This window comes from Ornithorhynchus anatinus, chromosome 4, assembly GCF_004115215.2.
Source record: "Ornithorhynchus anatinus isolate Pmale09 chromosome 4, mOrnAna1.pri.v4, whole genome shotgun sequence".
NCBI classification, from domain to species: domain Eukaryota; kingdom Metazoa; phylum Chordata; class Mammalia; order Monotremata; family Ornithorhynchidae; genus Ornithorhynchus; species Ornithorhynchus anatinus.
This window is the reverse complement of record NC_041731.1, coordinates 57205293-57220752: the sequence shown is the minus strand read 5'-3', so window position 1 is coordinate 57220752 and position 15460 is coordinate 57205293. Positions and strand designations below refer to the sequence as shown.

The window sequence follows — 15460 nt, the reverse complement described above, 5'->3', positions numbered from 1 at the left end:
CGTCATGCGTCAGAGCGCTGTTTCCTTTTTTTTCATTATTTGTAAATTAGTCAGTACGGTCCACGTACATTAACAGTAAAAGGTAGGCCATGACCTTGCGCATATATGAGGAAAACCCCCTTGGGAGTGCGATGCGACCTTTGATCTGTACGGCTTGCTTTTTCCCTAAGATGGTCACTGAGATACTTCATCGTCAATTTTGAGTCCCGCTACGTCCAACCTGGATCCAGTGCCCCGGCAGAATTTGTTTCTGGGTTTTGAGCGTCAATCACTAGTATTTACCGCCTGCTTTCTGTGTGCGGAGCACTGTACTCGGCGCTTCGGAGAGTATGACGGGAGTTGATAGGCGTGTCCCCTGCCCGAAAGGACCATTTATTGTAGTCAGAAAACAGGCTGTGTGCCAGTTGAAAGTGTTGAGGTTCCAGAGGGACAGTATTCCAGCTCTGCCGTCAGGGTTGGAGTGCGTGTGTGTATGCGGGGGGGGGGGGGGGGGATCGGGGAGAAAGGGGGCCCGGCGGTAATCTCGCTAACTGCCTTCAAGGGAAGGCTTAAGGCACGGTGACGCTCCACCAGCCCCCACCTGGGGTTTGGATGCTTCGGGGGTCACGGGGTGTAGGACGTGTCAGTGATTCTGAGCCTTTTCTTGCTGGAACACATTTAGAACCTCGGCACGAAGCAGGAGGACATAAAAGTTGAGGCTGTGGGGAGGATGGTTCTGATTAAGGAGTTTTCTCCACGGCTAGTCTCAGCGGCCCTCGGCCTGGTTAAATACCAAGGAAATAATCAGACTTACCCTCACGGTACACGCATTCGGGGGCCTTGAAGGGCACGCGTCTTCAGTTTGGGCTTGAGACTAATCTCCACTCCCGAGACAGAGAGATCAGCCTCACTGGAACGAACATGTACATCATAAAACCTAAAGCTTAGGAACGCCGAAAATATTCAGAGAGGGGACTCTGGTTTAATGACCGCTTTCTAATAGCGTGGCTCAGCGGAAAGAGCCCGGGCTTGGGAGTCGGAGGTCACGGTTCGAATCCCGGCTCCGCCACTTGTCAGCTGTGTGACCGTGGGCAAGTCACTTCACTTCTCTGGGCCTCCGTTACCTCAGCTACATTTAAGACCGCGAGCCTCCCGTGGGACAACCTGATTACCCTGTATCTACCCCGGCGCTTAGAACAGTGCTCTGCACGTAGTAAGCGCTTAACAAATACCAACATTCCTATTATTAATATTATAAACCGATCCAAACCAAAAGAGTGCGCTGGAAAAACTCTCACGTTCTGGTTCTTAGAAAACAAACACATCAAACGATATTGAGAAAGCAGTTATGATGCTTTAATCCATTTAATAATAATTCTCCAAATTATATATAAACACCATTTCACATCATCTTGTACAGGAACATCCTTCATATGAAACAAAGTTTCTCCTACCAAGTATTGTGCACAGTATAAGTCTTACATCTCACTAGTTATGGGCTTTTTATAAATAATACCATGAACCGCTGATTAAATATAAATACAGTAGTCGAGTGCATATGCTAGAAAGTTGTAACCAAGTAGAAAAATTTCAGAAAAGCTAAATACTGCAACCGCTTAGATACATTCGGGACTTTCAACATGGAACAGGGCAATGGAAGAGATCAGAATCTCTTCACTAACCACCAAGAACTTCAGTTCTGGAAATCGCCTGACAGAGACGAGGCTGAATTCGATCCTTACTTTTGGACGAATCACCAATCCAATTACCCACACCCAATTTGACTCTTTTTTTTTTTTTTTTAAAGGTTCATCGCCGGACTGGGCACTTTCAGCTTTCGCAGAGGACTGAGCTTTTACATTCTCAGACAGAATGGAAGAAAACGACGGATCGCCCCGGTCAGACCGACAGGAGGCCGGATTCACCGGCTTCCGTGCCATCCGACGACCGAAGGGACGTCAACGATACGGGGTCTTCTGTTCCGACAGCCCGCCGAGATGCATCGTGACATTAAGCGAGAGATGCCTTTGCCCCATCCTGAGTAGAAAATAAGGCCGAGCCCTTTCCGTTTCCTCCGGACCCCCTTGAGAGTTTCTACGCCGGCCGGTGAAGCGGTCCAGAAACTCGAGTCCGATCCCCTGACCTGCAAGCCTCTGTAAATACCTTCTCAAGCAAAACAGATTTAGCGAGTATGTCGCCCGAAAATAGAGTCCACAGAGAGAGACCGTGCACATCCAGTTTTTGTTCAGTTTAAACCTTGAATGAAAAGAATGCCAAGTCTCCCAATTAATGTGCAATGGGAAACGGGGAACATTCTAATTCAGAACGGAGCAGGCGGTCACGGCCGGCCTTGACCATCGGTATTGCCCAGGGCGGAGGAAACAGGTCCGTAGCCGTAAATGATCCACAATGAAACAAGGTGAGGAAGTACCAGTTTCCAAGTATTCTGATATGTGTAGATCAAACGAGCTCCCACAAGGTAACATGTGCGTATTTATCATATGTACTTCCATCTACTCAGACACAGTGGGTATAAGGGACACCCTTCACTGAGGCTGATCAAATAAGGTATTTTGGCCGATGATAACGCGGTCGATTATTAAATATAAGACATGCGTATTTTGAACATTCCTATTTACAAGCCACAGAATGTTTCAAGCACTTGGTAATCTTTAAATCGGAGATCTGAAACCGACTTGACGCCGAGGGGAAAAAGCATACATCCCTATCTTTCCTCCTCCTCCCGCTGCAGACTTCCCAAACACGGGGCATAATTCAAGCTCAACAAGTGATGACCTTTTTTTTCTTTTTTTTTAATCACCAACAAGACATTAAAGAGATCCCTCTCCCGCTTGGAGAGAACATTAAAATCTAATCAAACCCGCAGGGAACTCCCTGGTGTGAAACCGCGATGGAGGTGGTAAAGTGCTTTTAATCACTTCGGGATACATCACAGTTATCCCAACTGAAGATTTTCTCATCCATGGCAAGGGCCAGACACTCACTTTCACTTCACGTGTAGATGTTGCGAAATGCTTCCTGGGTTGCTTTTTTTTTTTTTTAACCCACCCCCGCCCTTTATTTAATACCAAGATGATGCTGAGATGCAAAAATACTTGGTCTTCAGAGTGTAGCAGTCGAAACGTGCCTAAATTATATCGTGGGAGAGCAATAAAATATGACCCGTTTTTCTAAAGGAAATCAAGATGACTTTCACAGTACTTCAGACTTCTTAGTTTCGGGGTCTGAAATTCTCGTACTCGACAGCTACCATCTTCCCCACCAAGACAAATATAGACGAATAATGTGCAAATGCTCACAAGCGGGGGGGGGAAAGAAAAAATCGCACAACGGAAGAACGACGTCAAAAAGCATCATGTTGGTGAGGGGAAAAAACAAAACCAAAAACGTTACTCTAAATGGAAACCGGCCGACAGCGCCGTCGGTCAACAGCCTTTCCTCCTTTCAACGGCCGGGACGCCGCGCACTGCGTTTGGGGTTTGTTTTTTTTTTTTTCTTTTTCCTGTCTACGTCTATTCAAGAGCTCATTCCAGGTTGCTGTTCACAGACGGACGAAAGGAAATCTATCCTTAGAGGAACGTCTAATCTGAGAGGTCTCTCCTCACAGAATTCTTCTTTGCCCATCTCAGATCACCCCCGCCTTGCCCGGGCCGAGGCCTTCAACTCCGCCATCCTCCCGGATGCACCCGCTCGCCGGCCCTCTCCCCGTCTCCCCGCTCGGGGCATCAAACGAGCCAACGTTTCGGGTGGACCCCCAGACCCCCCGGCGCCCCCCACCTGCTCTCGGGTTAGTATTTTCATCTGCCGGCCCGAGCGGCGGGCCGCTCCGGTCCAAACCCGCCCGTGGGGGTGTTGGCCGGCGGCCCACCCCCCCCGGCCCCGGGGGAGCCCTACTCCCGGTGTCGATACGCACCCACGACGTGGGAGTTGAACTGGACCACGATAATGGTGATGTCGTCCCGGTACATCCGAGCCAGCTCTTCGGGAAGACTGAGCATCTTGGAGAGGCGCTCGTGATCGACCGCCCCGAACTCGTTATTGCCGACCGCGTGGCGGATGAGATGGGTGGCCGCGTTCTGATCCTCGAAGGCGGAGGAGATCTTGGCCCTCCTCTCCGTCAGGAGGCCCTGCATCTGGCCCAGGGTCACCTTGTAGCCCCCGACGGCGATGGGCTGCTGGTGGTGGACGCCCGTCAGGTACTCGCCCACGATCCTGACCACGTCCTGCCTGTGCATGGTCTCCCAGAGCCCGTCGGTGGCCAACACCAGGAACTTGTCCTGGGGCCTCAGCCGGTGGTGGATGACCTCCGGCTCGGCGGTGAGGTAGGGGGGCGTGTGGTAGTTGGGAGGGACGAACTTGGTGTACTCGTTATCGTTCAGCTGGTCGGGGCCCGACTCGATGACCCTCTTCTGGAGGTCGATGCTCCACTTGAACTTGACGTCGCCGAAGGCCCGGAAGGGCATCAGCAGGCCCAGCAGCCGGTCCTGCTTCACCACGCTCTTCTCCTCGGCCTTGGGGTGCTCCAGCCTCAGCCGCTCCACCTCGTCCTCGTTCTGCGCGTTGTGGTCGTGGGACAGGGTGAGGGCCGACCAGGAGCCGTCCTCCTCCTGGACGCCCAGCATGGCCCGGCTGTCCCCGGTGTTGGCCACGTGCAGGTCGACGCCGTCCACGTGGGCCACGCAGGCCGTGGCCCCGGAGAACGCCACCCGCAGCACCAGGTAGTTGAGGAAAGAGTTCGGGTCCCCGACCTGCGCCTCCAGGGAGATGTCGTTGTCCAGCCTCTTGAAGGCGTTGACGAGGGCCTCCTTGACGTCGGCCGTCTCCCCCGTGTTGAGGTCGATCAGCTCCTGCCAGTAAGTCCGCAGGCTGTTGAAATACAGCTTGGAGGCCTCCCTGCTGAAGTAGTCGTTGGGGTGCTTGTGCCACTGGAGGATGGGGAGGAGGGCCCGCCCGCTCTCCACCGCGTTCTCGATCTCCAGCAGGGTCTCGTGAGGTAAGAGGGACACGGCGATGTAGTAGAAGAGTCTCTCGCTGACCGCCTGGGAGCAGGCGCAGCCGGCGTGGCCGTCGAACACCCCGAGGAGCATGCCCCGGGTCTGCAGGCACGTGGCCGCGCTCCTCCGGTCCTCGATGGGGGCGTTGGCCGGCAGCTGGTTGCTGTCGAACCCCAGGACGGAGCTGACGTTCTTCCCGTCGAATTCCGGGACCTTGAAACTGTACTCGTTGGCCTTCAGGATGCTGTTGACCTGCGGCGGGGTCAGGTAGAACCTCTGGGGCGTGGACGCGTACCTCCGGGCCGAGGCGTACCGCTCCACGCTCCCCCTGGGCCGCCAGAGAGTGGCCAACGCCGTCTGGGGCGCGCACCGCGGCCGGTCCGGGGAGCCGTGGGGGGCGGAGCAGCAGAGGTGCTTGTGGTGACAGTAGCAGACGCCGCCGTAGAGCCTGCTCAGTTCACAGTTCCGCACCAGGGGGAAGAACAGCCGGGTCGGGGCCGGCATCGCCTCGGACAGCAGGGCCAGCCGCGGGCTCCGCGCCGGAATCGCTACGAGGGAAACGGACAGGGGGGCCCGCGGCCGGTAAGGGAGAGGCCGCGAGCCCTCCGCCGAGCGCCCGCCGCCCTTCTCCCGCGTCCTCTACCGGGGCGGGGGGGACGAGACCCCGGCTTCCTCTCGAGTCGCTTCCCTCGGCCGCCCGCCGACCCTCTCGCCGGCCGCCGTCGACCCCCCGCCCCCCCCCCCCCCCCGGGGCTGGGCGGGGGCAGGGAAGGCGAGTCAAACTTAAACCGGTCCATCCGACGGCCTGCCCGCGGCCCCGGCGGGGACACTGGGGGAGAGAGGGTGGTCTTGGGATCCTTAACCGGGACGTTCGCCGAGCCCCGTCGCTCACGGCGAGGCCGGACCGAGGACTCGGGGCCGGGGTAGGACGTCGGCGGACGGCGTTTCCGGGGGGAACGGCCCCCGACCCTCAAACTCCCTCCCTCTTCGAGCCGAGCCCCGGGTGCGCTGGGTTCAGCCGCTGGGTCCCTCGGAGCCGGAGCCCGTCCGCTGCAGCCGGCCCCTCCCCTCTGGCCCACTCGGCTAGACCGTGGGCTAGCCCAGATCTGGTGGGAGGAGCCGGACGGGACCCCGGTAAACTGGCCCGCGCAGAGCTGTAATGCACTCTGCCTATTAATACGGTTTCTCTTTCATCTGCTCTGTGGACATTTAAGGGCACTCATCTCCCAAAATCGTGGTCGGTCGAACGAGCAGATTACGCCGGGAGATCTTAGGAGGGAATCCCCGTTACGCATCCAATTGTCCTCCAGACCGTAAGCCCGTCAATGGGCAGGGATGGTCTCTCTCTGTTGCCCAGTTGTCCATTCCAAGCACTCAGTACAGTGCTCTGCACATAGTAAGCGCTCACTAAATACTACTGAATGAATGAATGAATAAACTCTGCTTCCAGACACAGAGGAGTAGAGTGCCGGATCCCCAGTTATTCAGATACTCCGATTCAAGCGCTCAATAAATACGACTGGGCGAATGAACAGGGTCAATTCCAGTAATTCAGAATAGAAGATGGGTTAAAAAAAAAAAATCCTAATCTCCCGCCCTAACAGAGATCCAAATTCCGTCCACCCTGTAGATTCCACGTCTTTCGGCCCGAGGGTACGGCCTCGAGAGGCTATCTGGAAGGAGCAGAGAATCGAGGAGAGACGTCGGGAGGAGAAAAGATCATTTCTGCCTCTAATGAGAAAACCGGTCTAAAAGAAATGCGACGATCGGTTCTAAGCGTAATTACCTTTTGCATTTTCGTAATCTGAAAGATCGGGGACCGGGGAAAATCACCCCCAAGAAAACCCACCTCCCAGGCTTTAAAGTCTACAATATGTAATCACCGCTCTCCCTTTGACGCCCCACCAAGAGAGGAAAAACCCTCCAAGTGTGATGAGAGAGATTCTGATCTGTACTACGGAACGTTTCGCATAATGCAAGCCGGCTTTGGCACGTGGAGGCGGATGCGATTTCAGAAAGGAGAAGCATCCTGACTGCTGCCCAGAAAGCCATTCCTTCCGGCACCGGCGAAGGCCTGCCCTTTCGGCTCTAACAGCGGTAACGGGGTCCCTTCAAACTGCCTTCCCGTACTGGAAAGTCAAGCAGAGGTTAAGCCTAGGTGTCTGTGCCAGGAGGAGGGCACAGATGAAGACGGACCACGTGATACCGGCTCGCTGCCATTTAAAAATGTCTTCTCCGTCTACATTCGTAACGCAGACGGCGGGGCAGCCTGCTCCGAAAACGTTTTATTGTAACTGTCGATGTTTTCGGCTGCTAACAGTCTTCGTTAAGAGAATAGGAGGCTCTCAATTAGGAGACTCAAAATATTTTCCTTTTAGTCTTAATGGGGAGAGTTTACAACTTGTCCTAACTTGTATCCGTTCTTCCAGAAAGGAGGGAAAAAAATTACTGGGAACGCTGATGAACTGAAAATAAAATTCTGATTATGCCTGTCTAGCAAAAACAACAACAACAAAAAAAAAACACCAAACCACAAAATTTCTCCTGGTGAGATCCCTCATGGGGAGGGGGAAAAAAAAAAAATCTTCAAGACCAGCTCTTCTGCTACAGTAAAACTACCTTACCTGTAAAGCTTCCTGCTCTCTCGAGGGTCTCTAAAAGAGTACTGTTCTAGAGTCAGGGTACAGGCTGTGCAGTTGTGCAGCACCTGGACGTCACGCCAGTATTCCTTCAAAGGCAAGCACGTTTATCACACTGCTCTACTTTGCCAAAAAAATAAAATAAAAACACTCCTAGGATGGATTTATTTCTGGCTCTTATGCAAAAGTAGGCGCTAAGACTGTGAATCTGTCCCCACGTCAATCAGTCAATCGTTGCTATTCACTGAATGCTTACTGTGTGCCGAGCACTGTACTGAATGCTTGGGAGACTAAAATACCACAGAGTTGGTCAGACGTATTTCCCCCTCACAACGAAGCAGCGTGGCCCAGTGGAAAGAGCACGGGACTGGGTGTTCATTCAGAGGGCCTGGGTTCTAGTCCCAGTTCGGCCACTGAGGCAAGTCACGTGCCTCGGTTCCCTCATCTGTAAAATGGGGATCAAGACTGCGAGCCCCGTACGGAACACGGACGGTGTCCAACCAGATTAATTTGTATCTGTCCCAGCCCTTAGTACAGTGGTATATAGTAAGCACTTAAACAAAAAAACCCCTGAGCTTACGGTCTAGGGCGGAAGACAGACATTAATATGAATAATTTAATAATAATAATAATGTTGGTATTTGTTAAGCGCTTACTGTGAGTAGAGCACTGTTCTAAGCGCTGGGGTAGAGACAGGGTCATCAGGTTGTCCCACGGGAGGCTCACAGTCTGAATCCCCATCTTCCAGATGAGGTAACTGAGGCAACAGAGAAGTGAAGTGATTTGCCCACAGTCACACAGCTGACAAGCGGCAGAGCCGGAATTCAAACCCATGACTTCTGACCGCCAGGCCCGTGTTCTTTCCACCGAGCCACGCTGCTGAATTTATAGATATGCATATTAATGCTTTTGGGGGGTGAATGCCAAGTGCCCAAACACTACAGATAATAATAATAATGTTGGTATTTGTTAAGCGCTTACTATGTGCAGAGCACCGTTCTAAGCGCTGGGGTAGACACAGGGGAATCAGGTTGTCCCACGTGGGGCTCACAGTCTCAATCCCCATTTTACAGATGAGGGAACTGAGGCACAGAGCAGTGAAGTGACTCGCCCACAGTCACACAGCCGACAAGTGGCAGAGCTGGGATTCGAACTCATGAGCCCCGACTCCAAAGCCCGTGCTCTTTCCACTGCGCCACGCTGCTTCTCAAGCAGATCCAAGTGGGTGGATGACACGGAAGGGAGAGGGAGTCGAGGAGAAAGGATTCATCGGGGAAGGCCTTTTGGAGATCAATCAATGGCACTTACTATGTGCAGAGCACTGTACCGAGCACTTGGGAGAGTCCGACGCAACAAACTCAGCAGGCACATTCCCTGCCCAAAACAAGCTTACGGTCCAGAGGGGGGGACAGACGTTAACCCGAATGATTTACCGTATGTAATTTAAGGATACGTACAGAAGTGCCGAAGGGTGAGGGGTGGGGAAAATACCATATATCCAAAGGTCGGAGATCCAAAGGCACAGAAGATTCAGAAGGGCGAGCGAGCGGGAGAAAAGAGGGCTTAATCGGGGAAGGCTTCTCGGAGGAGATGCGGCCTTCACAATGCTTTGAAGGTGGAGACAGAGTCGGTCTGGCTTTTATGGACGGGGAGGGAAATTCGGAGGACGCGGGAGAGGGGTCAGTGGCGAGACAGATGACATCGGGACACAGTGAGGAAGCTGGCGCTAGAGGAGCAGCGTGGCTCAGTGGAAAGAGCCCGGGCTTGGGAGTCAGAGGTCATGGGTTCGAATCCCCGCTCTGCCACCTGTCAGCTGTGTGACTGTGGGCAAGTCACTTCCCCTCTCTGGGCCTCAGTTCCCTCATCTGCAAAATGGGGGTTAAGACTGTGAACTCCATGTGGGACAACTTGATGACCCTGTATCTCCCCCACTGCTTAGAGCAGCGCCCCGCACATAGTAAGCGCTTAACAAATACCAACATTAATTATTATTAGAGGAGCGGAGTGTGCCGGCCGGGCAGCAGTAAGCAGGAGAGTAGTGAGGAGAGGCGAGCTCACGGAGTGCTTTTATGACCAATGGTAAGGAGTTGGCTGGAGGCGGGGGGGTGGGCAGCCGCCGGAGGTTCCTGAGGAGCGGGGAGACACGGACTGCGCGTTTCTATCGATAAACGCTCCGCGCAGCGGAGCGAAGTGAGGGCTGGAGCAGGGAGAGTCCGGAGGCGGGGCGGTCGGCGAGGAAGCAGATGAAGTAATCAAGGCGGGATCGGAGAACGGCTCGGATCGGGCCGAAACGAGAGCACGTCCGCCGTGAGGAATAGGAACGGGCTCAGATCCATCCAAGTGATTTAGATCTTCCATCCCACTGACTCTCCTTTGAAAAATCCTTTCCAAATGCTGTCCTAAGCACTAAATGGTATCTCAAAAAATGTACGTCCGTTCTTTCTGTGGTCACGGCCCTTGTGGACAACGGATCTGGATCATCACAAAGTGTTACTTGAGTCCGAGGAGCCAGTAACAGTAAAAAAAAAAAAAAAAGTTCGGTTGTCAGTAAACCGATGGAAAAAAATAATTAGAAAAGAAGCCAAGGCGTGGGGAACAATGAAAAGGATTTTCAACGCAATTTTTTTTCCACAGATCACAGCCTCACTGCCTCAGCCTACATCTATCCACATCACGCCGATATAAGGAACGTGCATTTCATCTGGACTGAAAATCACTTCTACCAAAGCCTGACTTTTAAAAAATGTTCTGAAACCAAGCCCGGAGCAGCAAATGCCTCTTTTCCCAAACACGGGGCTGCATTCTTGCACAAACCCACGTTAGGGAAAACCGACAGCGTACGGCTCGGCCCCGTATCCGCCGCCGCCCGCAGCCGCTTCTCCCGGCACCGTGTGGCCCCGCATCCCTTCGGAGGCGCGTTGTCGGAAAACCGTTCCCTAATTCTCTGATAGCAATCTGTCCCAAATGTGCGAGGAAAACGCACGTTCTGGACGGACTGACCTCTATTCCCTTTTCGCTCATCGGTGAATACCTCCGCCCTCGGGTTGCAAAATGAAAAAAAAACCACAACCTGCGAATTACTTCGTGTCCAAGTTAATTGAAAAATGAATATTCGCTCAATTCGTCATTCTGTCAAAAATGCTCTTTTACGGGAAACTGGATCGTTCACTAAGGTTATGAGGCGGGCTGTAGGGTGGGGTGGGGGGTGGTGGAGAAATGTCACCGATCACATTTTTAAGTGTCAGGCCAGGCTTTAATTTGCTCATTAAAGTAAGCAACGGCAAAGCTCGTACATTTTTTTAGTGCATTTCTTATTGGGCTGGTTTCACCGTCTCCACTCATTTCCCCGACAGAATTAAGCAGGCTGTTTCCCAGTGAGAAGGGAAGCATCCGCCTGCACTTGGACATCTATGCTTCGCTCTGCCTGCCCAGGGACCTTCAAACCCCTACCTCCTGCCTCATAATTCTCTGCTCCTCTTTCCCAAGTCTCCTCATTCCACCAGGTGCCCAGAACAGGAGAGGTGCTCAGTAGATAGGACTGATTGTCCTAAATCCTCTTTCTCCTCTCTCTCCCCTCCTGTCTCCCTTCCCCTCCCTCTTCTCTCTCCTCCTCCTCTCTCCTCCTGTCTCCTCCTCCTCTTTTCTTTTCTCTCTTTTCCTCTCCTCCACTCTTCCCTTCTCTCCTCCTCCTTTTTCCTTTCTCTCCTCCTCTCTCGTCTCTTCCCCTTTTCCTCTCTCTCCTCCTCTCTCTCGTCTCTTCCCCTCTCCTCTCTTTTCCTTTCTCTCCTCCTCTCCTGTCTCTCTTCCCCCTCTCTTCTGTCTCTTCCCCTCTTTTCCTTTCTCTCTCCTACTCTCCTGCGTCTTTTTTCTCCTCCTCTCTCTTCCCGTCTCTTTCTTCCCCTCCCTCTTCTCTCATTTTCTTTTTTCCTCTCCTGCTCTCTCTTCGTCTCCTCTCTCTCTCCCCCCTCCTCTATCTCTTTTCTGTCTCTCTTCTCCCGTCTCTCCACTCTTTCAGTCGTATTTATTGAGCACTTACTGGGTGCAGAGCACTGTCCTAAGCCCTCCTCCTCTCCCCCCCATTCTCCCCCTCCTCCCCTCTCTCCCGGCCCCCCGCAGCCGCAAAGGCAAGCCCACCCCGGCCCCCGGCGGCTGAAGCCAACACCCTCCCCCAAGCGCCGGGCCCAGCGCGGGGCCGCCGGGAGGCGGCCCGTGAAATCCGGTGGGAGATGCGGGGATACCTACCAATCCTCCGGGGCCCGGGGCACACACACATCCTCCTGTCATCACAACAGGGGGCCGGCAACATCCACCCCCCGCGACGGCGGCGGCGGCCCCGGCCCATTGGAAAGCAAAGCGAGAGAGATCGTCATTAATAATAATAATAATGATAGTAATAATAACAGTGATGAGGATGGTATCTGCTAAGCGCCTACAAGGGGCCGAGCACCGTGCCAAGCATGAGACAGGAGGGGTGTGGGGCTCCCACTCTGAGCGACCGGTGACGACGACGATGATAGCATCTGTTAAAGCGCTTACTATGTGCCAAGCACCGTTCTAGGCGCTGGGGGGGGGGGGGGGCGGTACAAGGTGACGAGGTTGTCCCCCCGTGGGGCTCTCAGTCTTCATCCCCATTTTCCAGAGGAGGGAACCGAGGCCCAGAGAAGCAAAGTGATTTGCCCCAGGTCACCCAGCTGAGAAGCGGCAGAGCCGGGATTAGAACCCATGACCTCTGAGTCTCAAGCCCGGGCTCTTGCCACTGAGGCACGCTGCAGCGGGACAGACGCCCAGAAGTGCGGGGGATGCAAAAAAAATGTAAAAACCTCCCGAAGAACCTCATACCACCAGAAGGAGGGGCAGCCCCAAACGCCTTCAGCATCCTCCTCCCGACGCCAAGGGAGAGGTTTTCCCCGCTTCCGGCTCTGCCCCCAACTGTCCTCTCCCAAGCGCTTAGTCCAGTGCTCAGCACATAGTCAGCGCTCAATAAATAAGCAATAAATCAATAACTCAAATAAATGTTTTGTTTCGTTCTGTTTCGTTTTGCTGTCTCCCCCGTTTAGACTGTGAGCCTGTCGTTGGGCAAGGGACGGTCTCTCTCTCTCTCTCTCTGTGGCCCAACTGTCCATTCCAAGCGCTCAGTCCAGTGCTCTGCACACAGTCAGCGCTCAATAAATAATCGATAAATCAAGTAAATGTTTTGTTTTGTTCTGTTTTGCTTTGCTGTCTCCCCCGTTAAGACGGTGAGCCCGTTACTGGGCTGGGATTGTCTCTATCTGTGGCCCAACTGTCCATTCCAAGCGCTCAGTCCAGTGCTCTGCACACAGTCAGCGCTCAATAAATACAATAACCAACAAATAAATACATGTTTTGTTTTGCTTTGCTGCCTGTCTCCCCCGTTCAGACCGTGAGCCTGTTGCTGGGCAGGGACGGTCTCTCTCTGTGGCCCAACTGACCACTCCAAGCGCTCCGTGCAGCGCTCCGCACACGGTCGGCGCTCGATAAATACATGAGCCGATCGATAAAATAAATCGATACATGTTTTGTTCTGTTTTGCTTCGCCGTCTCCCCCGTCTAGACTGTGAGCCCGTCGCCGGGCAGGGACGGTCTCTCTCTGTGGCCCGACTGTCCATTCCAAGCGCTCAGTCCAGCGCTCCGCACACAGTCGGCGCTCCATAAATGCCATAATCGATCAATCAATCAAACAAACACGTGTTTTGCTTTGCCGTCTCCCCCCTTCTAGACCGTGAGCACGCCGCTGGGCAGGGATGGTGCCTCTCTGGGACCCAACTGTCCACTCCAAGTGCTGAGTCCAGCGCTCTGCACACAGTCGGCGCTCCATAAACGCCATAATCAATACATCGATAAATCAATACATGTTTTGCCCTGCTGCCTCCCCCTTCTAGACCGTGAGCCCGTTGCTCTGTGTGTCCCAACCGTCCATTCATCCAACGCTATTCATTCAACGGTACATACTGAGCACTTACTGTGTGCAGAGCACTGTACTAAGCGCTTGGAATGGACAAATGGGCAACGGAGAGAGACAATCCCTGCCCACTGACGCTACTGACTGAGCGCTAAGCCCTGGACTAAGCGCTGTGCAGGGCCCCACGGGAGAGCCCATCCCCACCCAGCAGCCCCAGACCGCTTAGTCCAGCATTCATTCATTCATTCAATAGTATTTATTGAGCGTTTACTCTGTGCAGAGCGCTGGACTAAGCGCCTGGAATGGACAAATGGGCAACGGATAGATAGAGACCGTCCCTGCCCAATGACGGGCTCACAGTCTAATCGGGGGAGACGGACGGACAAAAGCAATAAATAGAATCAAGGGGATGTACTATTCATTCATTCATCCAACAGTACTTACTGAGCGCTTGCTATGTGCAGAGCACTGTACTAAGCGCTTGGAGTGGACAAATGGGTAACAGACACAGTCCCTGCCCTTTTGACGGGCTTACGGTCTAATCGGGGGAGACAGACGGACAAAAACAGTAGCAATAAAGAGCATCAAGGGGATGTACTATGTGCAGAGCACTGTACTAAGCGCTTGGGATGGACAAATGGGCAACAGATGGAGACCATCCCTGCCCAATGACGGGCTTACAGCCTCATTGGGGGAGACAGATGGACAAAAGCAATAGCAATAAATAGAAACAAGGGGATGTACTATTCATTCATTCATTCAATAATACTTATTGAGCGCTTGCTATGTGCAGAGGACTGGACTAAACGCTTGGAATGGACAAATGGGTAACAGAGACCATCCCTACCCTTGAGACGGGCTCCCAGTCTCATCGGGGGAGACGGAGGGACAACAGTAGCAATAAATAGAATCAAGGGGATGTACTATTCATTCATTCATTCAACAGGACTTATTGAGCGCTGACTCTGTGCAGAGCACTGGACTAAGCGCTTGGAATGGACAATTGGGCAACAGAGAGAGACCGTCCCCGCCCTTTGAAGGGCTCCCAGTCTCATCGGGGGAGACGGAGGCACAAAAACAGTAGCGATAAAGAGCAGCAAGGGGATGTACTATTCATTCAAAAGTATTGATTGGGCGCTGACTCTGTGCAGAGCACTGGACTAAGCGCTTGGAATGGACAACTGGGCAACGGAGAGAGACCGTCCCCGCCCTTTGAAGGGCTCCCAATCTCATCGGGGGAGACGGAGGGACAAAAACGGTACCACTAAAGAGCAGCAAGGGGATGTACTATTCATTCATTCATTCAATAGTACTTATTGAGCGCTGACTCTGTGCAGAGCACCGGACTAAGCGCTTGGAATAGACAAATGGGCAACAGAGAGAGACCGTCCCTGCCCTTCGACGGGCTCCCAGTCTCATCGGGGGAGACGGAGGGACAAAAACGGTAGCGATAGATAGAATCAAGCCCATGCGGCGGCCGCCCGGTCCTGCTGAATGAATGAATGCCGTGGGCCTGAATGAATGAATGATTCCCCCCCCACCCCCCCCTCCGCGGCCGCGCGGGAAAGCGGCGGGCGGGCCGCACGTGGCCCCTGGGGGGGGACGGGCCGCGGAGCCCCGGTGCACCCACCTCCGTCCGTCCGGGGTCCGGGGAGAGGGAGCGGGGGCGGCGGGGCCGGGCGGCGCTGCCTCCGGAGCCGCCTCCAGCCTCCCTCCCTCCCTCCCTCCCTCCCTCCCTCGCTCCCCGCCCGGCCTCCCGCAGCTCCTCTCACCGCCGCCGCCGCCGCCGCTCTGCCGCCCCTCCGCCCTCCCTCCCCACCCCCCGCCCCCGCGCCGCGCTCCCATTGGCTGCCTCCCTCCTCGCGCTCCCATTGGCTGCCGCCCTCCTCGCGCTCCCATTGGCTGCC

General features: G+C 54.0%; 1 protein-coding gene across 2 annotated transcripts; it reads right to left on the bottom strand.

Moving 5' to 3' along the window:
• Window positions 1-1313: 1313 nt before the first annotated feature.
• Window positions 1314-15220, bottom strand: PDP1 (pyruvate dehydrogenase phosphatase catalytic subunit 1). 2 transcript variants are annotated; one of them, XM_029062801.1, is made up of 2 exons: window positions 15184-15220; window positions 1314-5542 (listed from the first exon to the last, which is right to left on the bottom strand). In XM_029062801.1, exon 2 carries the CDS (start codon window positions 5496-5498, stop codon window positions 3891-3893), a length of 1608 nt encoding a protein of 535 aa, XP_028918634.1. In that variant the 5' UTR covers window positions 5499-5542; window positions 15184-15220; the 3' UTR covers window positions 1314-3890. The 2 variants fall into 2 exon arrangements, with proteins under 2 accessions (XP_028918634.1, XP_028918632.1); XM_029062799.2 differs by lacking the exon at window positions 15184-15220 and adding an exon at window positions 11876-11981.
• Between the last annotated feature and the right edge of the window lie 240 nt (window positions 15221-15460).

Bases quoted from the DNA above. Each gene is read 5' to 3' on its own strand.
- PDP1 (XM_029062799.2), bottom strand. From the start codon at position 11,975: ATGGGCCGGGGCCGCCGCCGCCGTCGCGGGGGGTGGATGTTGCCGGCC. The intron at 5,543-11,875 runs GTAGGTATCCCC...TTTCCCTCGTAG, and splicing joins CCCCGGGCCCCGGAGGATTG to CGATTCCGGCGCGGAGCCCG.